This window comes from Cuculus canorus, chromosome 1 (assembly GCF_017976375.1).
Source record: "Cuculus canorus isolate bCucCan1 chromosome 1, bCucCan1.pri, whole genome shotgun sequence".
Classification (NCBI taxonomy): Eukaryota; Metazoa; Chordata; class Aves; order Cuculiformes; family Cuculidae; genus Cuculus; species Cuculus canorus.
The window spans coordinates 83,384,078-83,410,576 of NC_071401.1; the positions used below are offsets into that span (position 1 = coordinate 83,384,078).

At 41.1% G+C, this 26,499-nt stretch overlaps 1 protein-coding gene across 2 annotated transcripts; it reads left to right on the plus strand.

Annotated features, from left to right (window-relative positions):
• The first annotated feature begins 705 nt into the window (after positions 1-705).
• On the plus strand, positions 706-24,147 carry ZFX (zinc finger protein X-linked). Of its 2 annotated transcripts, none has more exons than XM_054070949.1 (8): positions 706-807; positions 6,705-6,793; positions 7,733-8,299; positions 17,068-17,217; positions 17,414-17,557; positions 17,651-17,785; positions 19,926-20,066; positions 21,535-24,147. In XM_054070949.1, exons 2-8 carry the CDS (start codon positions 6,733-6,735, stop codon positions 22,719-22,721), a joined length of 2,385 nt encoding a protein of 794 aa, XP_053926924.1. In that variant the 5' UTR covers positions 706-807; positions 6,705-6,732; the 3' UTR covers positions 22,722-24,147. The 2 variants fall into 2 exon arrangements, with proteins under 2 accessions (XP_053926924.1, XP_053926932.1); XM_054070957.1 differs by lacking the exon at positions 706-807 and adding an exon at positions 2,586-2,944.
• Positions 24,148-26,499: the final 2,352 nt, after the last annotated feature.

The following is a 26,499-nucleotide window of genomic DNA, read 5'->3' on the forward strand; positions in this document are numbered from 1 at the left end:
GCCATGGGCAGGGACACCTCCCACCAGACCAGGCTACCAAAGGCCCAGCCAGCCTGGCCTGGCCTTAAACACCTCCAGGCCACAACTGCCCTAGGCAACCTCTGCCAGTGCCTCACCACCCTAATCATGAAGAAATTCTTCCTTATATCTATTCTAAATCTGTCCCTCTCCAGTTTATATCCATTCCCTCTAGTCCTATCACCACAAGTCTTTGTGAACAGTCCATCCCCAGCTTTCCTGTAGCCCCTTCAGGTACTGGAAGGTCGCTATCAGGTCTCTCTGGAGCCTTCTCTTCTCCATGCTGAACAACCCCAGTTCTCTCAGCCTGTCCTCCTAGCAGAGGTGCTCCAGCCCTCTGCCCATGTTTGCAGCCTTCTCTGGGCTCGGATGAGCTCCCACATCCTAGAACAAAACCTCCCCGCTTTCGCCCCCCGGGCACCGCGGAGGCCCGTCCTGCGGCGGGCCTGGCCTGGGCCTGGCCGTGGGGCGGCCCCCGCCATGGAGGGGCCGGGGGGGCTCCCCGCGGCACGGGGCTCGCGGGAGGAGCGGCGGGGACCCGCTGGCGGCGGCCCCGGGGCCTCCCCGCGCCGGCGGCACCGCGCTCCCTTCCGCCCGTGCCCGCTCTCCCCGCCGGGCGGTGACGTGAGACGCGCTGACGGCGGGCCCGGCCCGGGGAGCTTGGCCGCTTCCACTCAGCTCCGAGCTCGGCCCCTCCCTCCCCTCCCGCCCAGCCCCGCCGCCGCCGCCGCCGCCGCCGACAGAGGCCGCGCCGAGCCGAGCGCCGCCCGCCCGCCCGACACCCGCACGGTAAAAGCGGCGCCCGCCGCCTCGCCCCCCGCCGCCCGGCCCGGCCCTGCCCGCCCCGCCAGGCCGCGGTGCAGGCCGCGAGGAGGCCGCAGCTAGGCCGCGCCGCGCGGGCCCCGCCGCCCCGACACGGGCCGCCCCGAGACGGGCCCCGGGGGGAGGTGGCGGGCGGCGAGCGGGGCGCGCCGGGGACGGGGGAGGCGGCGGGGTCGGGGTGACGGTGTGGGGGAGGCGAGGGGGATGGGCGCGAAGCCCCGGGCCCGGGCAAAAGAGAGTAATGCGGGGGGGGGGGTGTTGGAGAATGTCTGGAGGAGGAGACAAAATGGCGGCGCTCTGAGGCGGGGGGGGGGGGGGGAGCGGAGAGCACCGGGCGCCATCTTGAAATGGGCCACTGTGCGCGCGCCGCCGCCCCGCGCCGGAGGGGGGAGCCCAGGCCGCGCGCGGGGATAGCGCGCGCGCAACCTCCCCCCCCCCTCCTCCGCCGAGGGCTCCACTCCCGCCTCCCAGCGCAGCCCCGGCCCTGTCACACCGCGGGGTGTCCCCTTCCCGCCCGGTGTGTGTATATGTGTGTGTGTCCGCTCGTGATGACCCACCGCCTCGCACTGAACGCGGGGGCGCCCCTTGACACCCCTCGTTGTCGCCTGGCGCCCCCCTCCAGCGCAGAGGGAGGCGGTGACCGGGGGGCAACGGGGCCATTGTGTGTCTGGGCTCGGTGAGCAGAGACTCACAGAATGGTTTGGGTGGGAAGGGACCTTAGAGATCGTCCAGTTCTGACTCCCTGCCATGATCTTCCAGGTCTTTTCCCACCTGGCTATTCTCTGATTCTATGATTTTCCCGGCTCGAATGATTTCAGGCTCCCTGAGAAATACGGAGAGAGTTTTACTTTTTCTGTTCATTTAACACCCGCAGCGCTGAACCTATGACAAAAAGATATCCAGATCCTTTATGAAATAGCAATGGGAAACTGTTCCCCTGCCAGACTGAGGGAGATGCATGCAGAAATAAAAGGCTAAATGGCGACACAGTCACATTTGTAGCGCTGGTTTCGTTTTTCTACTTTTTATTCTATTTCTTAGGTAAAAACTATACTCTATAGGGGTATATTGTACCCCCATATACCCTATATAGGGAGTATAATATGTATATATGGCTGTAAACTTAAGTCATCTCCACATAGGCAGGGCTGGGGGCATGGACACAGGGAGTTTTTGCTGTTTATGCTTTGATTTTTCTGGTATTTAATATATACCCCTCTAAGTGTATAATTTTCTTTTTTGTGTTTTAACTTTTGGTGTGTGTGCATTTGAGAGCCGGAGCATACTTTGCTTTCCCTGTAAGTGGGTCACATAGGGAGAGTTGTGACACGCCTGTGGGAGTGTGGATGGAACCCACAGTTGTCTTGTAACTGTGGTGAAGCTCAGGGCTCAAACCCGATTGGGACATGCGGGGCGTGCTGCGGTTCTTAACGTGGTGTAGCAAGGCACGACGGGAACTTGGTTATGGCTGCACACTAAGTCATCTTCGTGTAGGCAGGGCTGGGGGCATGGATTTGGGGAATTTTTGCTGTTTATGCCTCGATTTTTCTGGAAAGTGTCAGAGTTGTGCTGTGTGGGCATTTAGTTTGTCCCTGACCCCAGATAAAGAGTTGTACTGTTCTTTCCTTACCAGTAGGCAGAGCACTATGTTAAATGTGTCTTTTCTATAAGGATGGCTTTCCCTTTATCTTTTTTTTTCCTTTTTTTTTTTTTTTTTTAAACTTGGACAGTTTCTGTGGCATATTCAAGCTCTTTCTTTTACGGAACTTTTAAAAAAACCCTGTTTTTAAAGTTGCTCTCTCTTTAAAACATAGCAGCTCATCTTATTTCCTTTTATTTCATCTTTATTACCTTGCTAGGCCTATTGACTAAAGGATTTGTAATACAGGAAGACTAGTGCAGTGTCTGCGTTGCTTTTCTTGACTGATTGTACTCAAGATCAGCTTTATGTAAAATATCCATTTTTATTTTGGGAGATTACTTTATTGCTGACAGCTTAATGCCATTTCTTCCATTGATAGGTAATTTTTTAACAGTCCTGCCACTTGAAAGCATTGCCTTGACTTTCGCAAAGCCAGAACAAGCCAAATCTCTGAATAAATAGGTAAAAGTCCATTTGTAAGAAATAACTTCACAAACAGAATTAGGTGTATTTTCAGAGTTGTGTTAATTCTTGTTCATGTGAAGCTGACTTAGATCCAAGCCAAGTAAAGCATGTGGATGTTTAGTTCTCTTCGGAAATGCAAACCCTGGTTTTAAGTGCCTAGGCTTTTTCTGTTGTAGGTGGGAGAGCAGTTCTTGAATTGCTGAGATTTGAACAAAGAACCATGTTGAGAAGGGCTAAGTATAGGGAAATGGCTGGGCACCTTCTTCTCTTTTGAGAGTTTTGGTTCCCCAGCTGGAACTGAAAATGGATTTTGTCTGCTTCGGTGCCAGAACCAGCTCCTGATGTAAGTGTTGGCTGGAATATTCTGAAAGATTTGAGGATTTTGAAATCTTGCAGGGAAGTAAACTGCTGAAATTGCTTCTTGGCCTTTTGGTACCACAGAGCTTAGGGCGCTTGCCAAGAAATTTGAAGGTGTTTGGTGTGGTGCTCACAACAAGCAACTCTGGTATTTCTCCTGTTGAAGAACAATGTCTTCAACACAGAGCTGCCAGTTAGTACAGCACCATGTGGCGTACCTTCCTTTGCATGAGTGAATCTTGGGCTGCTGTGCTGGCCCACTGCTCAGAAGAACATTAAGCAGGATGAAACCCAGTATTTTCTCATCTGCGGGTTAGAGTGCTCAAAATGTGAGATGGTTTCAGAAACTTTTTAGGGATTTTTTTTTTTTCAAATCCATGCAGAAATGCCTTTATGCCTTTTTGGACTCCAGATTTTGATTTAGGTGCTTTTATAATTTTCAGTAGTTTAATTAAATCCTTTTTTAAATACCTGCCAACTATTCTGGTCCTCTTTTTGCAGCCAGTTTCTGTGGAGATGGGGTATGTGCCCTAGTGGATCACTGTTAAAGCCTTTGTGTTCCTGCACAGGAGTAGATTTTTGTGTACATGAATTTGTTGGCTGGTTCTGGGAACAAGAGTGCGTTGTGAGAAACGTTAGTAAGAAACTCATTCAGTGAAAGCATTGGCCTTTTTTCCTTCTTTAGGACAAGTACCAGAGTATAAATCTGTGTCCTTCCTTAGACGCAATCTTGAAAACCCACATGTCCAGAAAACTTCTTCAGTTTGTGTCGAACCCCGAGCCTTTGTTTTGCAGCTTATTATGCGTCTGTAGGTGAAAAAACCTCACTGCTACTGAAGAGGCCATGTTGTTATGCAGAGTGTGCAGTTGAAGGTCTGCTGAGCTATCACTCCTGATGGCAATGTCTTTATGAAAGCACGCTGTTGTGAACACAATGGAAACTCATTCGTTTTGGCATCTGTCGCCTGGGATCTGGGCAGCAGTGAGAGGAGCAGCAAAGAGGTGGCCACAGTGGCCTTCTTCTGGAAGCTGGGAAGTAGCAGTGGGAGCCTTTGTGTCTTATGGGTGAAGAGGACAGAAGGATTATGGAGAGCCTCACTCATAGAGACAGTGCGGAATTTGAGAGAGGACAGGATAGAGAAAGTACGCGCATGAATCATAAGCAGTAGGAGTTTGTGGTGAAGCGATGGTCATGTGGGTGTTGAAAGCAGGAAGTGGAGAAAACGAATGCCAGTTCTTCCAGTAGCTAGTGGTGAACTTACACTGCAAACTGGTTGGTCCCAGCTGAACATATCCTAATGTTTATGGTAATACAGTCCTCAAAAGTGCAGGCAGAAACACCATCTTGACTTTTCCCAGAGAGCTGGACAGCAAGTGCTGGCTGCCTATATGTGTGTTGTCCGAGGAGAGAGGCGATTTATTTCCACCAATTAATCCCCCTTGCCTCCTCCAAAACCCTCTGAATTGTTTGTAAAATCTTCACTGCAAACTGATGTGTAGGGTGGTTTTGTGTGAATGGTGAGAAGGTGCTGTATTTGTAAGCTGGAACAATGAAATTGGCAGGCAAGGAGGTAGTGAACGTAGGCACACAAGCTGGAGAAGAAACAACAGAAAAATGAAACTAATACTGAAGATGGCACAGAAAAGATGACAATGAATAGAAAAGACATTTGTAATAGACTGGCAAGGTGTGTACTGAACAGATGGAGGCAAACCAATTTGGGGATGAATAATTCTTGCTTAAATCTATGAAACTTTGTTATTCTGTTCTTGTTTCTGTGGCATGGCAGAAAGTGATTGCCATCAGTCAAGCCATGTCTTGTGTCTGAGGCTGAGAAATGCTTTTCTTCTGCTCTTGATTCTGATAAAAGTCTATGTTTTAAAAGCCTGTGGGATGCACTGTTCCTGCTAACAGTGGGTGTTTCTGACAGAAGTGCTTGACAATCAGAATAACTGTGAGGTGATTCATATCCAGTTGGACGCCACAAGGATTTGTTAGCACAGCTGTCTTCAAAATATAAGGACCTTCCAACTGAACATCGCGCAAATATGGAAACCCTTGGAAAATTATTGGACTGCCGCTGCCTTTCTTCTAGTTCAATTTCTGGCTATGTTTCTCCCTTGTAAAAATGCATTTTCTCATATATAAATTAGGTGGTTAGCTGAGAAGAATTGAGCCAGAAAGGTGGTGAAGTCTGGAAAATACTTGCTATGGATTATGATTGTAGGCCTGTGTTTTGGACTTTCTTTTTTATAGTGGTTTCCCCTCCCCATGAAGACTTAATGTAAATGTGAGTTGATATAATTCAGACAGGTTGTGATTCTTAGGGAAACCTTGGGCAGAATCTTAATGGGTTCTCTAGGTATTTTGTGAAAAAGTATCAGGAATAGAATCGCCTCTTCCACTTGAACAGAAACACATGCAGAAACGTGTAGCAACATTCTGTTGCCTCTTGCTGGTTCTGCACTTAGGAAACTAGTTGGGCTAAATGCAAGGGAGTAGAACAAGTTTATGTTCAATCACATTTTACCCGACTAGGTTTGCCTGATCCTAATTATAATGCACGTATGTAAGCAACAAAGTTTAGGCTGCAGTTTCTGGTTTTAGGAAGTATTTAATTTTGTGTTGTTTGGTTCCTTTTTAAAGAAGATTGAAGTCTTAAGTTGTTACTATGCGTTGAAGAAATGTTGCCATTCTGTTCAAAGTAATTTGGTAGAATATGATATTTGGTAGTTTTTGAGAACTGGTCATGTTTTTTAACACAAGAGCAAATAGATCCCTTGTCTCGGGACGGGAGTTTTCAAAATTGTCACATATATGGGGTTTGAAAACATATAGTATTACGTTTTGGAAGCAGTTTATAGTGCTGATTTCAGTTCCTGAAGTGACGTAAGAGTAGCTTCCTCCAGACTGCCCAAGTATGAACACAGGGGACATGAAAAGTGTATTCAGTATTTCAGATTATTGACCATCTACCTTTAATTTACCTTATCAAGTGTTATTGGTTTGACAACACTGTATTCCCCACCACCCAAATAAGACTTGAGTATGAGCTTGTGTAGGCTTTGCCTTAATTTTTTTTCTCTGTAAGATTATGAGGAAATCATATTTTCACATCCCTTTATCAGCTGCGTTTGTGTTTGTGGAGCTGTGGGGTTTTGAGAGATGAACCTGGAGTGCTGGAGCTCGTACTCCTCTTACTAAAACTCTGGATGTTCCTAGAGTATTATTTCTGGAATCCCAAAGAGGTGCCCTGAGTGAAATCTGGTCCATCTTAAAGTCAAGAGATGTATCTGTTAATTTCCATGAGCCCAAAATTTCTGCTTTTCAGTCCTGAGGTGGAGACAAACTTTGTAGTATAATAGAAGATAAATAACCTTTCTTCTTTACCTTCTACAGGCACTGTGACTGATGAGAGTTAAAGGCCATGGACGAAGATGGGCTTGAATTGCAGCCACATGAGCCAGATGCATTTTTTGATCCAACAGGTCTGTCAGGAGATAACACGTAGATAAGAGTGTTCACATCAGATGCTATTGACTGTTGTTTATTTTGTCTGTGCTTAAAAGTGCTATGCTGCATCTATGCTTTTGTATAGAGTCATTGCTTTCGGTTTTCAGTTGTTTTTATTACTCAGAGCAATATGAATAAGCTGTTGTTCTAGCAAGTGATAGTTCTTTAGATTCTGGGGGAGAGCCTAAAAATTGGTAAGCTTTTCCAGGAGATAAAATGTTCATTTTGGTAGTGTTAGCGCCTACTGAAGATTTGCTCTATTAGCTCCTCTTAATTGCTTATAGGCTGTTATTCCTCTTTTACTAAATTGAGAGACACACTTCCCCCCCAGAGTGTTATGTCCAGTTCTGGAACGTAAGAAGGATATAGAACTGTTGGAATGGGTCCAGAGGACCACAATGAAGATGATCAGAGGGCTGGAACGCCTCTGCTATGAGGATGGGCTGAGAGAGTTTGGGTTGTTCAGCCTAGAGAAGAGAAGGCTCCTGGGAGACCTTATAGCAACTTTCGTGTACCTGAAGGGGGCTACAGGAAAACTGGGACTTCTTGCAAGGCCATGTGGTGATAGGATGAGGGTTAATGGATTCAGATTGGAAGGGGAAGGATTTAGATTAGACGTTAGGAAGAAATTCTTCACCATGAGGCACTGGCACAGGTTGCCCAGAGAAGTTGTGGATGCCCCATCCTTGGAGGTGCTCAGGGCCAGGTTGGATGGGGCCTTGGGCAGCCTGATCTAGTGGGAGATGTCCCTGCCCATGGCAGAGGGGATGGCACTAGATGATCTTTAAGGTCCCTTCCAACCCAAACTATTCTATGATTCTATGAAATTGCAGTATAGTGTAAAAGTTGAAGTAAAATAGAAGTAATTCACCTGGGTTTTACAGTTTACCTGCTATTATAATTATGTTTTCCAGGAGCTGATGCAGGACATATGGATGGAGATCAGATTGTTGTGGAAGTACAGGAAACAGTATTTGTTTCAGATGTAGTCGACTCAGATATAACTGTGCATAATTTTGTTCCTGATGATCCAGATTCTGTAGTAATCCAAGATGTCATTGAGGATGTTGTTATCGAGGATGTTCAGTGCCCAGATATTATGGAGGAGCCAGACGTATCTGAAACTGTCATTATTCCTGAACAAGTGCTGGACGCAGACGTAGCCGAAGAGGTTTCTTTGGCTCATTGCACTGTCCCAGATGATGTTTTAGCTTCTGACATAACAGCAGAAGCAATGTCTATACCAGAACATGTACTGACAAGTGAGTCAATGCATGTACCTGAGGTTGGACATGTAGAACATGTAGTTCATGACAATGTTGAAGAAGCAGATATTGTCACTGATACTCTGGGAACAGATGTTGTTTCTGAAGAAGTCTTGGTGGCAGACTGTGCGTCAGAGGCAGTGATTGATGCCAATGGAATCCCTGTGGAACATCAAGATGAGAAGGGCAACTGTGAAGATTACCTTATGATTTCCTGTAAGTGTCTGGGTAAAGCCATTGAAATTATTATGATATGCGTCTGGGTGGTGCTTCAGATACCTGAGGGAGGGCTTACGACAGTAACAAAACTAGATTTTCTGTGTTACTTATTGAAATGCAGATCTCTGAAATGGGGGTAGAAACATGTACTAGCTAACATTGCGGGTGAAGCTAGTGGAGAAAAATACTGGCAAACGCATGTCTGATTGATTGTAAATCATTTGTGTAGCATTTTATAGCATGTGCACAAAAGAGTAAGAATTCCAGTAAACTAAATGTCATATACGTAGAAAGAACTGAAAGAGAATAAAGGTGGCGTTGTTTGAACATGCATGTATATGCAGGCTACTAAGGTTACTGCCAGATTAAGATAAGAAAAGAAAATACTTCATGAAAAAAGGGAAAGTGAAAACCCCTGTTTTTTTGGAAGCCCAAATGACAGTTTGTTATCCTTGTCTTGTTTTTTGCTAAGCCCCTACCAACTGCCATTTATGGTTAGATACAGGCAACAAGACAGTTTTCTTTGCTATTAGGATGTGTTTTATTCTCTTGATTAAGCAAAGAGCAGAGGTATGCTGCTAACACAGAGAGTGACTATTGCTGCTCACAGCTGAGAAGCAACTGTGAATATCTTACTCTCCCTTAGGAACAGCGGCACAATCCATTTAAATCATATTTCAAAAGACTTGAAGTGGAGGGTAGAGAAAAACAGAGCATATCATCAATCCATTTTCCACTGAGGATATCCATTTGTGCGAGCTAGAGCTTACTCTAAGTGTGTTACTTCTTATAATGATTACTCAATGCAGCACCTAGGAACATCCGTGTGTCACTGCTGAACATTTGTTTGTCGTAGAAATAGAAAAGCTTTGTTAGGCTGGTTTGTTTAATTGCCATTTCAGATGCTTCACGTTTGTCTAGTATTAAATGACTCCATTGGTGAGGCATACTTCATGTTCTGCTTCAGTTACCTTTTATTACCTTTTTCTTTTTTTCTTTTTTTTTCCCTTTGGGCACTTTTTTGAAATGTACAATAACTTGTTTTAATGTTATATTCTGTACTTACGGATTTTAATATTGCTTCTCCTTACCTAGGATCACTGCATTTCTTAATTTATCATCTCTTGAGTTCCTTGAGTAACCTTGTGCAGCCATGTTTTGAGTTTATATGAGGTACAGTTAATTCTCTATTATCTGGGAAAACAATGAAATGGGATAATACAAGATATGGATGACACAGAATATTGTAAAATTGAACTGCAAGATCATACTGAGGTGAAATAGATCAGTGATGCTGCTCTCCGAAGCAGTATTTATCAAAACTAATAAATGACCTCTATATATTATGGTACAAACTGTCTGATTCTGGACTGGAGTTAGATCAGATGAAAGCAGCTCAAATGCTTCTGCACCTGCAGCATAGTTAGACAACAAAGTGGATAATCCACTTCTGGATATTTGAGGCCTGTATAAAGACTGCAGTGGAGATTCTTACCTGTTTCTTAGCTCTAGCAGTAGTTCTTTAAGATGCTGTTGCTCCTGTCTCTGCTCACTCTTCTGCAGGTTGTTATCCTGCAGCACGGGCAGTAGAGTGAAGCCTCTGGGGCTGCTGTCACAGGAATACTTTGCAAACTGTCTGTGTAAATTCAAGTGAGGTGCGGGTTGATACCTATCCCATCCAACCATTGCCAGTGGCTGAATAAGGGCGGAATGTCTTGGTAGATGCTGTATTGCCTGAACCCTAAAATACCCGCCCACCTAGGCAGTTTTCTTAGATATGCCAGTCATCAACTGGTGGTAACTGGCAGAAAACATGGGAATTTAATTGTTTGGTTTTGCTGGGATATTCTCAATTTTCAGTCATGTATTTCTGCAGTGTTTCTGCATACTGTTATATACTAAATAATGTTATTTAGTATTAAATGCTAAATTTGGTATTAAATACTAAATAATTTTATTTAGTATTAAATGCCTGTCGATAGTCTCAGAATGTACTTTATTTAGATTCAGAACCTTAAATAAGCCATCATTTAAAACAATTGTTATACTACAAACATGCATTTTTCCTATTTATGTTTAAAATATTAAGCGTGCTCTACAGTTCATTTTGATGGGAAGTTCCCTATTACCACCTACTGTGTTTAAAGCCTGCATAACAAGTTCTTCTGGTTGTCGAGTCAGTCTAGTTCTTTTCCATCAAGTCAAGACTATCTTACCAAATAGCCTCTTTGTTGTATGGAAAACACTGTTTGAATTAATGCCTCTTTTTTTTTCTTTTTCATTATATCAGCAGTCTATGTGTTTATTGATCTTTTGGCTTTCTCAGTTCTTCAGCTGAACTTAGTACCAGGTTGTTTTTTAAAAGGTAGTAACATCATCAGCCTAGTTTTTTAACTTTTTCATCCTAACCAGTAAATTTGTGCTTGATTCTGGCAAACCTCCCTGAACTGCTGGGGCAGATGTTGAAATATAATTTTGTCTGCCTTTACAGTAGCCAAATGTAGCTGATTCCCAGATCTGGGAGCTAGACTGTGTTCTTCAGGATGCTTTTGCCTGTTGTCTTTTATCTAGTCAAAGCAGGGGATGACACTTTGTGTTCTTTTTGTTATAAGTTTCTGGTCCAGACTGTTCTGTGGAAGTTACTGGCAAAATCTCCTTGCTGTCTTCTTCCTATCTTGTGTCTGTCTCTAAGCGTTTCCATTTTTGTTCCTAATGAACTGAGTCTACATTGATTTTCTTAAAATAAGATAGTTTTCTTAGCTTTATCCTGAAATACCTGTTCTGAAATGACTAATCTATATGTGCTTTTTAAAATGTTCCGTTCGCGCCTCCTTTCTTGGTTTCAGGCTGGTTTGTCTTTTCAAAGAATACTGCCCCTGTGGTTTTCATTCTGTGGCTTTGCTTCCATAAACTCAGTATTTTAGTATTTCTTTTCTCATTTAGATTTAATTTAGCTTCTGCATTGGTATGCCTTTGGTTTTTTTTTTTCATTTCCAAGATAATGTGCTTCTTGGCGCAGCTTATATTACCACTTACCTTTTGATGTACTCACCTTTTTTCTTGCATACTTTATCTTTGCCCTCAAGCTTCATTTTTGGTCCATGGTAGATTTGGGGTACTTATTGCCGAGCAGAATCGGATATTAATTCAACAAAGAATGCAAACTGGTACTAGTTAGTAACTTGAAAAGGATGCAAGGAGGCTTGATAAATCATTTTTTCTTTCACATATGCCATAACAAGCCAGTTCATGAGTTTGGTCAGGAAGGGCTAAATTATGTTCTGGCTCACATTGGTATTAATTATATGGTAGTGAATTCTAAGGCTTGGAAAATTGTTCCTTTCTAAATGAAACAGTACTAGTGAGATTAGCTAGTGTTTGTCAACACAACAAACCCCTCCGTCTCCCAGCATTTCCTAACCAAAGAAAGGACTGCCTGACACCTGGCTATAAGATGGAAGTGGAGATTTTTGCTTGCCTGACTTTATTCAGTTTCGCAACATAAGATGCATCTCTGGTGTGAACTCATTCCCTAAGACACAAAGTTGTACTCTGGTGTACTCATATTTAATTGTGGTAAAAATGGAGAGGCACAAAGGAGGTTCAGCAAGGGGCATCTGCAGAGAGGGAACAGTAGCGTCACGAAGTTTAAGCTGCAGTTTTAGGAAGTTATACAGTGTTTGCAAATACAGCAGCTGTGTTGTGTCCATCCATATCCTTACTTTGCTCCAAGTTAGTGTCTTTTGTTTGTTGTATCTGAATTAATGCTTTACATTACCAGAGTCAGAACCCAAGGTACTCAAAGAGAGGGAATAATGACCATGTCTTTTCATACGTCATCCTTGTTGGATGTTTAAGTTCAAACCAATGGATCTGATCATCAAAACCATGAAGTTCATGCCCAGTAGACTTGTAGTCAAGAAAACAAAATAGTTTTATTTGCTTGGGGTTTTTTTAGCATTCTTTTTCACTGGAGAATCTTAAAGATGCAGGAAATCATGCTTTTCTTTCTGTGAGGTAGAACTTGCTGCTGTGCTTCTACCTGACCACTGAAAAGGCACCTATAGTTGTTGTAGCCAAGGCTGCTCAGATCACCATGAGAGGTGAGGAAGACGAGAGTTTCCTTGGGCTGAGTGATGCCTCAGAGCTTAGTCTTATTTGTGTGCTGGGGGAAGCAGGACAAGAAGGACAAGTGTTAGATGCCAGTTTGGAGCTCAGGAGGTTCTTCTCTGCTAGACTGCTGCCCAGAGGGAAGCTTCAGAGACATGGGGTACGCTGTTGCTCATGTCTATCAGCAACGGTATTACAATCAAAATAGAACAGATTTCTGTTTCCTCACAGATTAGGAAACCTGCTTTGCCGTTTAAGAAGTAAAAATTGCTTCTTCAGTGGAATAGGAATTCTCTGCTATTGAGTGAAATACAAGTAAAATGTTTCAATCACGGATAACTGAACAAAGTCTGTCTAGGGGATACAGCATGCTTTTAATCTATTTAACAGAAAGCAGAATGGTTAGCCGTGGCCTTTTTTATTAAGAATGGTTAAATAGGATTGTTTATTTTGTAAGCAGGAAAGTATTCCACGATGCAAAGAGAATAATTTGGGAACGTAAGGGCTGACAAAATAGATGATTCTTGTCTAATTGTTCCATAGATGGATTTTAACCTTTCTATGTTCTGTAGATGTCTCTACCTGGTATAGAGACAGACTTTGCCTTAGTATGTTTGTGAGAATTGTTTTGATGAGTTATTTAGCAATAAGCTCTCCGTGCTTGAAAAAGGTGAAAGGTTTCTTAGTGCTTAAGTGAATTTTACCTTTTACAATCCTTTTATGTTCCTCATTAATCCCATATAGAGGAGGAGTTGTAGGAATGAATAAATGTAAAAGCTTATGGAAACCATTAAAAAAATACAGTCAATTAGAGATATTTGCATTTTTCTCTTCAGGAGTGAAAGACTACAAGGCTACTAAGCCTGTATCCGCTCATCCATTAAATATTGGGTGTAAAAAACCAAAAACCAACTTGTTTTGGGGAAAGTGTATGTGCCATGGTTAAACATATAAGCAAATGCAGTACACAGGATCTTGGGCGAGCGTTTGTGCTCCTGTTTAGGGAAACTGCCCTCATCTAGGTTATAAATGCTGTTTTTATTATCAGTGCGCATATTTTAATAGGTGGATAAAAATATAGGAGATAATTATTTATGACATTATATGATTTTTTTAAGTAGACAGTATTTTCTAGGAGGCAAACGCAGTCATTTTCATAGAACACATATTAAGCAAACAATCTGTTGTTAATATTGCCTACATCTTTTATTTCTTTGCTTTACTCTCTATTCCTTTCTTTTATCTATTGGTCTCTTTGTCTTGACTACCTTGTAGTGTAAAGTAGAAAATGATCAGTAGATAGGCTTTAAATATGCCACATCTTTCATGTTGTGTGACACCTTTCTCATCTGTTTGTGCTTTTAATAAAAATTCAAGCATTATCTTTATATGGAAGCAATTATTGCAACATTGGAGAAGCGCATATGTTTTTTCATTGTTTCCTGCAGTTCATGGTATGCAAGGAGCAGGCTCCTCTAATCAGTGAAGTCTGTGAGAAACATCAGCCAGCTAACCATAGAATGCATCCCTGGAGTTGAACTTACATAAAATAAATGTTCTGTCTAGTATTTTTTCTCTTTTTTCTTTAGTTCGGAGAATTAGTCTGATTCCACTCATTTACCAAAGTAAAGCTACCAGCTAGTAAAGGGGAGGGAAATCATACATTTAAAGTTTTTTGTGTTCAGTTAATATCTAATTAAATGGAGGCACGAGACATTGGAATAATGCAAGTCTGAACTTTTTTCTAGCATATGACTTGTGATTTAGTTTAGTAACTGTCCAACATCTCTACTTAAAAGGAAGTGGTCTCTTGCCACCTTAACTAATACTGTTGTACTTCAAACATTGGTCAGTCAAGAATTTATGAATGTCATTTTCTCTTGATTGTGAGACAGATATGTGGAGAACATGGAAACATAGGGGAAGTGTTAAACAGAAATGAAATTTCATAAATGCTGCCACAGCATCAATGAATCAGTGTAGATAAATGCTTACATAGCCATAAGATGAAAAAGTGTGGAAGTGGTGCTTTTCATGATGGAAGCTTATTCTCTTCTGTCTCTTCTTCTGATTTTTACCTTTTTTGTACCTTTTTTTTTTTCCACCCTACTTCTCTTCCTGTTACCTGTTTGCTACTGTACTGCAAATACTATTGCTTTTCAAGTTTTTCAGGGACATAGTTTTCAAGTATTGCCGCCTGTCAAGAGTGAAGTTTTTTTCATTTCGGATGAGAAAAGTTGGCCTAATATCTTACACATCAATTTCTTCGTGGTTTAATGGTGCTGTTAAAAAATATCTGAACCAGTTCTTACATTTTGAAAACACTGTTGAGTATAGAGGGAAATCAGGGCTCAACAAGCTCTTAACTTTTATAATATTTTTAAATGATGTTATTTACAAGGTGTCTTTGAACCCTGGAGAACTTATTTCAAAGAGTAAATGGAGCATAATTTTGAGATTAGAATTTTTCTGTTGTGTGGCTGTTAACTGGATATTTCCATATATCTATGGAAGTACAAAACTCTGTTTTGGTTAAAAGGAATCGGCGCATTTCACATGGTGCGCATAGGTTTGGTTTTGATTGCTTCAGCCCTACTTCCTTGAATATATTTCAGCATCAGTTGAGCTTGGTGGCAGGTTGGCAGACTCTGCTTTGGCTTCAGCAGTGTAAAATCAGTTGACGCTGATTTGAAAGCCTTCCAAGTACATGCATGTGACACCGGAAACAGCCAGTTCTCCTGCAGCCAGTAGGAGAACAGCTATGTAAACCTAGTGTAGAAACAAAAGCAAGTTTTCTTTCTGTCAGAGTTCCAGTGACATTTGATGTTTCGTGCACATGCCAAAGGACTTATGAAAGTGTACTCAATAACCAAGTATGCCTACTCTGGAGTGATGTAGGTTACATAGTCCAAAAGATCGTCCTAAATGTTTTACTTTTTAAATGCTTTGGGGTTTCAGCTACAAGATGTGACATTATCCCATGGCGCAGAATAATTTTTTAGACATCTTATTGCTTGAAACATTCTGTGTGGTGGCCATTGGTCATGAACTTGACATAAAAATGTGAAATGTTTTTTCTTCCGCTCCTCTGGTGAAGAGAGAGAGAGAGATTAATTTATTTTAGTGCTTCATAATTTAATGTTATTCATATTTCTTTGTGAATAACAATGCCTGATTGAGAAATTGCGCTTAAATACAGTTGTATTTGATACACGAGAGAGTACACGCGCTAGTTCATCTAAATTAAAGGCTAGTTTATTGACTTCATGGCAAGAAAATAATAGGAAAGTTTTGAGCTTTATTTTTTTAAGTCAATTTTAAACTAAGTGAAAGACTTGCAGTTGCTGAGTAGCAAAGTTATGATTTAGTCAAGAGGGTGGATTAATGAGTAAAATGTGCATCCCTTTTAAAGTATTTTGCACATGCTAGGCGTAGTAGTTAAAAATTCTAGAGCATTTATGGGATGGTTCTTACACTTCCTTTAGTATCAATTTCATTCCTTGTTCTCATGAGTTGAAGTTCTCTTGGCTCTGAGGGAGCCATGTCAGTCTCCAAAAGAGACTTTAGATAAAGTCACAAGTTGCAGAAATACATGATGATCATGTTTAGAATTCTTAAATAATCTCAACATTCAAGAAACTTCAGAGAATCTTGCGATTTCAGAAGCCTCCGAAGGTCTTGAGATGCTGGGTTTTATTTTTGTGAACGCATATTTAGCAGTTATTTTTTGAAAACCTGTGCTTGGTGAAGTATGATGGGTTGTGTGTGTGTGTGTGTGAGTGTGTGTGTACCTATGTTAGAGTATGTCTTAAAAGTCAGAAAGGCGTTCCTCATAAGTCTGGCAGTTAGCCATATTTGTGTGGGAGGCCTAGGCAAGTTACGGCAATTCAAGCTGAAGTGTGATGTCAGTGCATTTGTGAAAGGAGGAGAGCAAAATTTGAGATGATAATAAGGAGAGTGTATAGGGCTACAGCGTAAAAACCAGAGCAAATCCCTTTCAGTAAGGGCACCATGAACAATTGGTTGAGTAGGTTTACTGGTGCAGTGCTTTTGCACTGCCCTTGGTCCCACAGTTGTCGAGTGGATGAGAGAAGTGGAGGGTTTTCTTCCTGTAGTTTTCATTTAGGTTTTCTCTCCAGTCAGCTGAAAAAGCATTGATAACACCACTTTGCAAGGAGCCAGGTCTGAGTGGCAGCAGTCGTACGACTTCCGCTAGGGATAGGATTGAGCAACGGGTGATGCATTTGAAAAAAAGAACAGTTAATAGCTTATTAGTTGACAAGGAGAAAGCAATTAAAACTCAGAATAAGTGAAATTATACCACAGAGTAAGTACTAACGTGCAGTTTCTTCCTACCATCATCTTGCTGTAGATCACTGTTTCCCTGTTAGCGTTGCCTGTTGTGGTGCATGTGCTCCTAGTTATATCACTGCAGTACTTCTGCACTTCCCCCTCAACTGGAAGAAACAGCTTGAATTTATTTTTGTGTTCATTGTCATTGTTTTCAAGGATATGACAAAACTATTTATGGGTAGGTTCTTTATCACAGCTTTTTAATTTTAAACTGCTTCCAAATTCAAGTAATAAAGTAACAAAGTCTTTCATATATGTCTGCCTGTATATGACCAGATAATTGTAATAACTTGTTTTTGTAGTGGATGATGCTGGTAAGATAGAACAAGAAGGTTCTGCTGAAATTACCATGGAAGCAGAGACAGAAAGTGGCTCTTGTAAAGTGGATGGCATTTGTCCAGAAGTCATCAAGGTCTATATATTCAAAGCAGATCCTGGAGAAGATGATTTAGGTAAAATTCGCTTATTTTACAGTACTCCAACCTGACATTTGAAATTTTGCATAATTAATCTGTGGTTTCTCTCAAGCCATCTGTAAAGAGCTGTGAGTCTAAATTTAGAGAGTTACAAACGTTCAGTTTTCGGCAGTTTACCATAGAATGTGAACAAAGTATATTTAAAATATTTTGCTCTGGTCTTCCTAATTAGGGGGCACAGTAGACATTGTGGAGAGTGAGCCAGAGAATGACCACGCAGTTGGATTACTTGATCAAAATAGCAGTATTCGTATTCCAAGGGAGAAAATGGTTTACATGACTGTAAATGATTCTCAGCATGAAGATGAAGACTTAAGTAAGTAGGTGGCTTTCATCTGGGAGCAGGGATTTTCACTTTCAACAGTGCAGTGTCCCTATTAATTTTTTTCTTGACTCCTTTTTCTTGTAGACGTTGCGGAAATAGCTGATGAGGTTTATATGGAAGTGATTGTAGGAGAAGAGGATGCTGCAGCGGCGCATGAACAGCAAATTGATGAGTCTGAAATTAAAACTTTCATGCCCATAGCTTGGGCAGCAGCTTATGGTAGGTAATACTCAGTGAATTCTTTGTGGTGACACTGTCTATGTTGGAAATGTTTTTTGGAGGATAGTAACTAGAGTATGTGTGATTTTGTGTTTGTTTTAAAGTTTGAGTTTAAGACATAACGAGCCTTATACTTAAAAAGAGAAAAAAGAGAGGCGTTGTAGGCAGGCTGTTTCTTATTCCTATTTTAACAGGCATTTTCCTTCATATTTTAATGATGTGGAAGGGGAAGAGCACAAGCTTTCAACTGAAAAATTGCATCTCAAGTGCATCTGTCCTTCACAGTTTTAGGACACAGTAAGAGCCAACTTCTAAACGTGCTTTGACTAAATGAAGCAGAAGAAATAGAGGAGTAGAGGACAAACCTTAGATTATATGGCTTCATGATGTGGATTGTGGTGATGGTGCCAGCAAAGAAGTGGTAGGGAGGTGCTGGGAATGCGGTGGGGGTGGAATCACAGACATAAGGCAAGGGAGGGCAAGGTTTCTGGGAGCAGCATGTTAGAAGTTGCTTAGGAGATGGGTGGTAGAGCACCTGGAGCTTTATCTTTGGGCATGTACTGGTGAGTACTGTTTCAGTGGAGAAGAAAGGATGGAAGTTAGGTCATGCAGGAATTAAAAATGAAGTGAACTCAAGACAAAGTTGTAGGCTGAACTTTCAGTGATTTTTGAGGAGGAGAAAATTGAGCAGAGTGTATTAAGAACAGAAAAATAGAATTGAAAAGAGAACTCAAGCCTGTGGGAAACAGTGGAGTTATTGCATTGTCAGCAGTAAGCAACCTAACATGCAAGGTTAGTGGTGGCAGGGAAGGGAAGAAATACTGTAGCATAAAGGCACGAAAATGGCTGAGGTTTTTCTTCTTCACTTGTCAGAACTCTTTTCCACTTAAAAAGGGATTAAGAGCTGCTAACAATGGCATCTTGAATATTAAATTTGGTTGTTTCTTGTATTGTAGCAAAGCCCAGCCACACCGTGTTTTACATTCCAGAAAGTTTTTGCAATTTTATTCTAGTATTAGAAAATATTTGGGGTGTGTTTTGTGTTACACTCTGTAAGGACTCTGCATGCGTGTCTTGCAAACTTTCTACATGTAAGATGTGAAATGAGTATTTATTTTCAACTTCTGTCACATGCCACGCTTGCTGCTCACCATTTGAGCGTTTATATCAGAATCTTCAGGCTCTGCACATGCCTGTTCCTTGCTCTGAGTCATGTCATTCTCAATACTCTACTAAAGGGACAGCTGTTGAGCGTCTCACACTTCTTTCCATTTCAATCTTCCTGTCTTATTTGTGTGCTTTGATTTCATTAGGAACTGTTGCCTTCTATTGATTCAAGTAAATAATTAACCACAAAATTTATTAATAACATTTACTTATGCCCTTAAGTCACCAATGTGAAACTGATCGCAAATAAATAACTTTTTGAATATACGGATATATTACTTGTAGTTTTCATGTTTTTTTACATCCAGTGATGTGATTTGTGTATTAAACAGAAAGCTTTGTCAGGCAGATTGTTTCCTTCTTTCTGTTCTACAATATTGAGCATGTTCTTCGTTCCCAGTAGAAAGGATTTGTGTTAAAGCATCAGGTGTGCAAATAGTAGGCAGTGTAGTTTGTGTGCAAATTTATGGGCTGTTCAGAATATTTTGATCAGGGTTCCAGTTCTGAAACTTGGTGTGTGAGAAACTTCAGTCAGGTGAATTCAGATCTTCAAAAATGAATGGGAGCTCACATATGAATGTATCTCAGGACTGCGAAGAAAATGGGGTACAGTTAAATACTGTGACATGCTATTGCTTACTGATGTTAAACATTTGGGGCATAATTAGCAACCAAAGATATGCTGAAGCCACCGCATTTAAAGAACTCTGTGAAATGGAAACCCATTACTTCCTTTAAATTGTGTACTCCTATAAAATTAGTTTAACAAAACCGGTGCTTCCAGATTCATAGTAGCAGACATAATCTGTAAGTTGCATACAGAGAAGTTTTGCGGGTCATCCTGTACATTATTATGGTTTGATTAAATGTCTAGATAATAGATCGTGATTTCTTCTATTATCATTGTACAGTTTGTTGCTCAAATAATCTGTAGAGTAATGACAGCAGGTAACTTTTTACCTTATCTTGATAGGTAATAATAATGATGGCATTGAAAGTCGGAATGGCACTGCAAGTGCTCTTTTGCACATAGATGAGTCCGCTGGACTTGGGAGACTGGCTAAGCAAAAACCAAAGAAAAAAAGGAGACCTGAGTCTAGGCAGTATCAAACAGGTGAGTAACTGGCAGCTGGTTCTACTCCATTCCTCTCTACACTTACCCACAAGCAGGTGTGCTTTGCTGGCGGGGTGTGCAGTGTCTTGTAAAAACAGTGATTATTTGGGGAATCAGTTTGTTGGCAACACTTCTGCATCATAAATGGGTGCATATTTTATTTTGAAGTTTTTAAATACGTAGCTGTTTTGGATTGTGGGTGGTGTTCTGAAGGAAACTGTCTCTGACATTAAAAAAATGAGCATCATAGCAAGGGGGTAGAAACCCGTACACTTAAATTGCCACACCAGTTTTCATGTTTAATGTAACTTTTTTCAAAGGTGATGTTCGATAAATAGTATTTTGTAGTAGCACTTTTAAGAAACCCTTTTTGTCTTTATTGAAAATATATAGAGCAATACATTTCATAGTATAGGCTCAATAAGTCACTGGAAAATGTGAAACTTATATGTTACAGTACGTAGTGTCACTTCTATACTCTTTCCTGTTTTAATGGTGAAATAAATTGCCCTGATGTTCACATCAGTGTTCTTACTTGCATCTGTAAGAACAGATGTACTGCTTTGGCATTATTTTATTTCTGCTGTTAATGTGTTGTGGTCTGTATGATTATTTGGTCTGATAAGGTTGAAAAAGCATATGACTTTTCTTCAGTAGCCTTGTCTTAAGGATACTTAAAGTTTCTTTGCAAATCATGGCTTAACTATAGGAGTCCTGTTTCGTCTGGCTGAATTTTACTGAAGTAGTAAGCAAGGCAAGTTTTAATCTTAAAGTTTGCTTTTTTTATTTCCAGCTACCTAGTTAGTTGTCCTTCTAAAATATTTTTTGAAAAGAGAGGGTTTTAGCATGCCTGGACAAATGTAGGTTAGATAAATTGGGCTGATGGATAGTTCCGAAGTTTTGAGGTGTCTGTATGTGAAATGTGTGGTCACCGATTCCTGCGTGTTGCCTCTTCAGACTGTAACTGTGACAGATGGCACAAGAAGGAGGTGTTAGTTTTGGGGCATGGAAGTTGTAGTCAGCGGTAGGTGATTAAACTGCCAGATTAAACGTCTGTGTACAGATATGTGGGAAGTCAAAGAAAATGACGAGTAATTCTTACTATGTGATACTCAGTTTAACTAATTTGCTGCTGTTCTTTGCATCAGCACGCGTTTCTTTATGTAGTCAGTGTGTGGACTTGGTCAGAATTTTTCAGAGTTATTTGAGGTAGAGAACAGCTGGGTGAGCTTTGCTTGTTTCCATCAAAAAAATATTTCCTTTTTCATAGTAATGAATGAAAGTAGTTATTCCCTCAATTTCTTATACTTAACTCAGTAACAAGCTTGTTTATTTTATGGTAAAATGTGTGTGTCTGGCTCTCATCTTGTTTACCAATTCAGCCTGTTATTAAGGCTGAAATATGGCATTTATTGAAGTGTAATATTGTGGTATAATACTGAAGAAGGGTTTTTTTGTTTTTTTTCAGCAATAATCATTGGCCCCGATGGTCACCCATTGACAGTCTACCCCTGCATGATTTGTGGAAAGAAATTTAAATCCAGAGGTTTCTTGAAAAGGCATATGAAAAACCACCCGGAGCACCTTCTTACCAAGAAGAAATACAGATGCACAGACTGTGATTACACTACGAATAAAAAATTAAGTTTACATAACCACTTGGAGAGTCATAAGCTGACCAACAAAACAGAAAAGCTTATTGATTGCGATGAGTGTGGGAAAAGCTTCTCTCATGCAGGAACTTTATTTACGCATAAGATGGTGCACAGGGACAAAGGAGTTAATAAAATGCACAAGTGCAAATTCTGCGATTATGAGACAGCAGAACAAGGATTACTGAGTCATCACCTTTTAGCTGTCCACAGCAAGAACTTTCCTCATATTTGCGTGGAGTGTGGCAAAGGATTTCGCCATCCATCAGAGCTCAAGAAGCACATGCGAATCCACACTGGTGAAAAACCGTACCAGTGCCAATACTGCGAATACCGGTCTGCCGACTCTTCTAACTTGAAAACTCACGTAAAGACTAAACACAGTAAGGAAACACCATACAAGTGCGATATTTGTTTCCAGACTTTTCCAGATACCAAAGAGCTGCAGCAGCATACGATTATGCATCAAGAAAGTAAAACACATCAGTGTTTGCATTGTGACCATAAGAGCTCAAACTCGAGTGATCTGAAACGACACATAATTTCGGTCCACACAAAAGACTATCCTCATAAGTGTGACATGTGTGATAAAGGCTTTCATAGGCCTTCAGAACTGAAAAAACACGTGGCTGCTCACAAGGGTAAAAAATTACACCAGTGTAGACATTGTGACTTTAAGATTGCAGACCCGTTTATTCTGAGTCGACACATACTCTCAGTTCACACAAAGGATCTTCCATTCAGGTGCAAGAGATGTAGAAAGGGCTTTAGGCAACAAAATGAGCTGAAAAAACACATGAAAACACACAGTGGCAGGAAAGTTTATCAGTGTGAGTACTGTGAGTATAGCACTACAGACGCCTCAGGCTTCAAACGACATGTTATTTCCATTCATACAAAAGACTACCCTCACCGTTGTGAGTATTGCAAGAAAGGTTTCCGAAGGCCTTCAGAGAAGAACCAGCACATTATGCGGCATCATAAAGATGTTGGGCTGCCTTAAAGTCTCTTTCACGGACTTAACGGCTGAAGTTATAAAGGAATTTTTGCCTTTCAGGCAGTTAGCTTATTTTAAAGCCAATCACCTGCGATCACACACACACACACACAAAAAGAAAAACAGCAAAAAAAAAAACCAACCCCATACTGTGCATTTGATTTGTTGCTGTATAAAAATAGGATTATTGCTTCTAGTTGACTTTTATACCTTTTGTTCAATAGCGTGTTCTGAATTCTATTCAGTTTGTTTAATGAATGAAGAAAAGATGGCAACAATAAAGTTGCATTTAATAAAGTAAACCCTGTCTCTTACTGAATTTTTCAACATAATAGTTTATTTAAAGAATATTTATCTTACTGACCTCCTTGATACTCACAGTGTCCATGTTAATGCAGTTTTGTTGTGAATTTTAAAAAATATGAATTTTTTTCTTGATAAAGTTGTCAAAGGTGTGTATAAAATGGGGAATTGTGATGTTGAAGATAAAAGTCTCTGGGGCCCACCTGACTGTCGTCTTGTGACTATACAGACTTTGTGGCAGGTTAACTGTTTTCCATTTGAGGAGCTACACATCTAACTTTATTGTGGAAAACTTATTCTGTGTTTTAATTCAGGTTGCAGAAAGGAAAAAAAAAAATTTAAATTGCAGCATTTGCTGTCTTTGGTGAATTGAAAAGTATGCTCAAATACTATGTTCATTTTTCTGTGCTTCTTTGTCTTTGAAGGGTTTCGCGTGTTATGAATGAGTTGGGTTTTTTCGATTTACCGCAGTCTTAATGTTGGAAACGTAAAATACTGTTGTTCCATTTGCGGAGTCAGTAGCTCACAACTATCTGTATGTGCTGGCAAATGTACCTCAAACCTAATGCTTTTATGTGTAGTAGTATTTCTTGGAAAGAACATTTTGTGGTTCCAAGCCACGTTTTTATTGTGAGTTGTTTTAGAATAAAATTTAAGACCAAGAGGTGCCTCAATTTTGGAAATGAGATATTTACGGCGAGAGTGTCAAGAGGGGGATGGAGTGGAGCAGATGCATTCATAAGGAGTAGAGATGTTTTAATGTAGATATTTTTAATAAGAAAAGTAACTTCTATTAGTACCAGAGCTGTTTCTGAACCGAATGTTTTTCCTGAGCCATTGGCAGCTGTGTTAAGCTGGTGTTTATTAATTAGTACAGTATCCAGAATTAACCCAGTTCTTGTAATCTGTTCATAAACAGCTGGGGGAGCATTACAATTATATGTAATTTTGCCACCTGAAGACTATTATAAAGTAGCGCCATATCATTTGCTAATTGCAGCATAAACGCACCAAGCATGAAGTCATGTATCTAACAACAACTATGGAGCAAAAAAAACCCAAACCATTTAATTACATGCCAGCTTTTAGGGCCCAGCCCCACTCCCCTCACTCAAATTCCCACCAAAGCCGGTGGGAATTGCCATTCCAAAGCTGGTTGGCAATGGATTGCAGAATACAGGCCTGGCTGCCTGGCGGCTTAGTGTGGATTTGTAGCCAACAGCTGGCTCATAGAGAGGGTTCAGAGCCTGGCCCTGGGTTGACTCTTATTTCTAGGCAGGCAAACTTCCTATTCAAGTCCAACAGGAATTGTAGCGATGGTTTCAGGCTTGAGGGTGATAAAGGGACAGAGGTTTCCTTCCAGATGTGCATCTTCTGAACCTTTTGTGTTTGGTTTTGTTACTGCTCAGCCCTTCTGTGTTTCTCCGTAAGCTCAATTACTTGTGTTTAATTTGCAGTTCAGGAGAGTTGAATGCCGTGTCAGTACCTTTCTTGTATGTTTTTTTTTTTCTTTCGATGCCCATTTAACAGTGCCCTCAAACACTGGCCAGGACGCTCGTGCATCCCATTGCCACAAGTGGGCCGTGAGCCCATCGTGTGTAAGACCTAGAAAGATGTGCTGCGCTGTCTCTTCGTTGAAATCTGGTGAAGCCAAGTGGATTTTCTCCATGGCCCTAGCTTCTGTCTTTGCCTACTGGTTGCCAAATCAGACGCAGTAAAACCCAGCACAGATTTTCCATTTGCGCATTGCAGGATGTACCTTCCTGTGACTTTGTTTTTCCCCTCCTATGTTCAAAGAAATTTTCTAACTGGAAACCTGATAAGCGTACAAAATCTGCGTAAATTCCCATAGCATTGCTGAGGATTTTAGCCATTTTGAACTTTTATTTTTTTAAATAAGCTGAAAGACAAAGAACACAACTTTACGTATTTTCTTTCTCTTAACATAGCCTGGAATCATACACACTTTTTTTTTTTTTTTTTAAAGCACAATGTTCAAACTTCTTTTTTTTAATAACTAAGGGTTTGGTCCAGTGGATTTTGTAAAATGTATTTGTCTGTATAAAGAGAAAAATGAAATTATAGTTATTGTTAATGTACTGACATTAGTTACAGGTTAGTTTTAATTCTTAAATAATTTGCGTAGCAAATGCTATAAAATGGATGTTTCAGTTTAATGTTTAAAAAAGGTACAGATTTTTACAAGGACATAATATAAATTATTGTTCTGTAGAAAATACCCTGTTAAATATTGTATACGTCCTTCCCTCTGTACACTTTGTAAAAAAGTCAAAAGAAAAAAACAAAATACATAGAATCATATAGGGATGTGTGACATTATTGTAATTGTGTACTTGATAATAACGTGAAAAAAAATAAAATTCAAAATATTTTCCTGTTAATGAACGTTCAGTCTGTTTGATGCCAGTACTGAGATCAAGCCTTTTTCTGTTTTTTACAAGGGCATGCAGTGATAGGACGAGGGAGAATGGCCTTAAAATGGGAAGATTTAGATTAGATATTAGGAAGAATTTCTTCACCACGAGAGTGGTGAGACACTGGCACAGGTTGCCCAGGGAAGCTGTGGCTGCCCCATCCCTGGAGGTGTTCAAGGCCAGGTTGATGGAGCCTTGGGCAGCCTGATCTAATGGGATATGTCCCTGTCCATGGCAGGGGGTTGGAACTGGATAATAAAGCTTTAAGGTCCCTTCCAGCCCAAACCGTGCTAAGATTCTGAAGGACATGGCCACTTCCAACTCTAATGCACTTTATTTTTCTGTTCCCTGTTTTTCAGCTCATTTTGTGCAATGCTGGGTGTGGGTGACTCAATCCCTCCTTTGGTTGGAGCATATCTTTGCAACAAAGTTGTTGAAAGTGAAAGGCAGGGATGGCAGTTCTTCAAAATAGTGTCTGGTTTTATATTAAAGGACTTGTGTCTGTTTTATAATACCTTCATATTTTTCAGCAAGGTGGTTGCCTACTAAGTGCTAGTACCCTGTCCCAAAACGCCACCAAACCCTGAGTTCCATGAGGTATCCTGCTGTTGTTGAAACTCAGTTAATATATTTCTTCATGCCTTTTCTTTTGGCGTGTGAGCCCCCGCCAGGTGCTGCCGCTGCCTGTTGGGCTGGTGGGAGCCCAGCTCCCTTCCCCTCTGCTTCCCGCTTGCCGGGATGGGTGAGCGCAGAGTGGCTCAGGCAAGAGCACACCCAGGCTGTGTGTCTGCCCATCCTCAGCGTCCTGCCCAGCTCCTCTGCCCGCTGCTCTTTGGCAGGGCTGGCCCTGGCCAGTGGTGGGGATGGAGAGGGCCTATGGCTGCGTTTCCCACCGCTCTGTGAATGCTACAGCCTGGTTAAATAAAGCTGCTCATGTGGGAACTCTTTTGATAATAGTTATTCCAGCACAGGTCATTCTGCTTTAATGGTGCGTGTGACCTAATGTCACCCCCTTGCCCCCTCTAACCTAATGACAGAAATGCTGT

Excerpts from the sequence above, each read along its gene's own strand:
- ZFX (XM_054070949.1), top strand. The coding sequence starts at position 6,733 with ATGGACGAAGATGGGCTTGAATTGCAGCCACATGAGCCAGATGCATTT. Across the intron at positions 17,558-17,650 it reads GCATGAAGATGAAGACTTAA|ACGTTGCGGAAATAGCTGAT; the intron begins GTAAGTAGGTGG and ends TTTTTCTTGTAG. Across the intron at positions 17,786-19,925 it reads AGCTTGGGCAGCAGCTTATG|GTAATAATAATGATGGCATT; the intron begins GTAGGTAATACT and ends TTATCTTGATAG.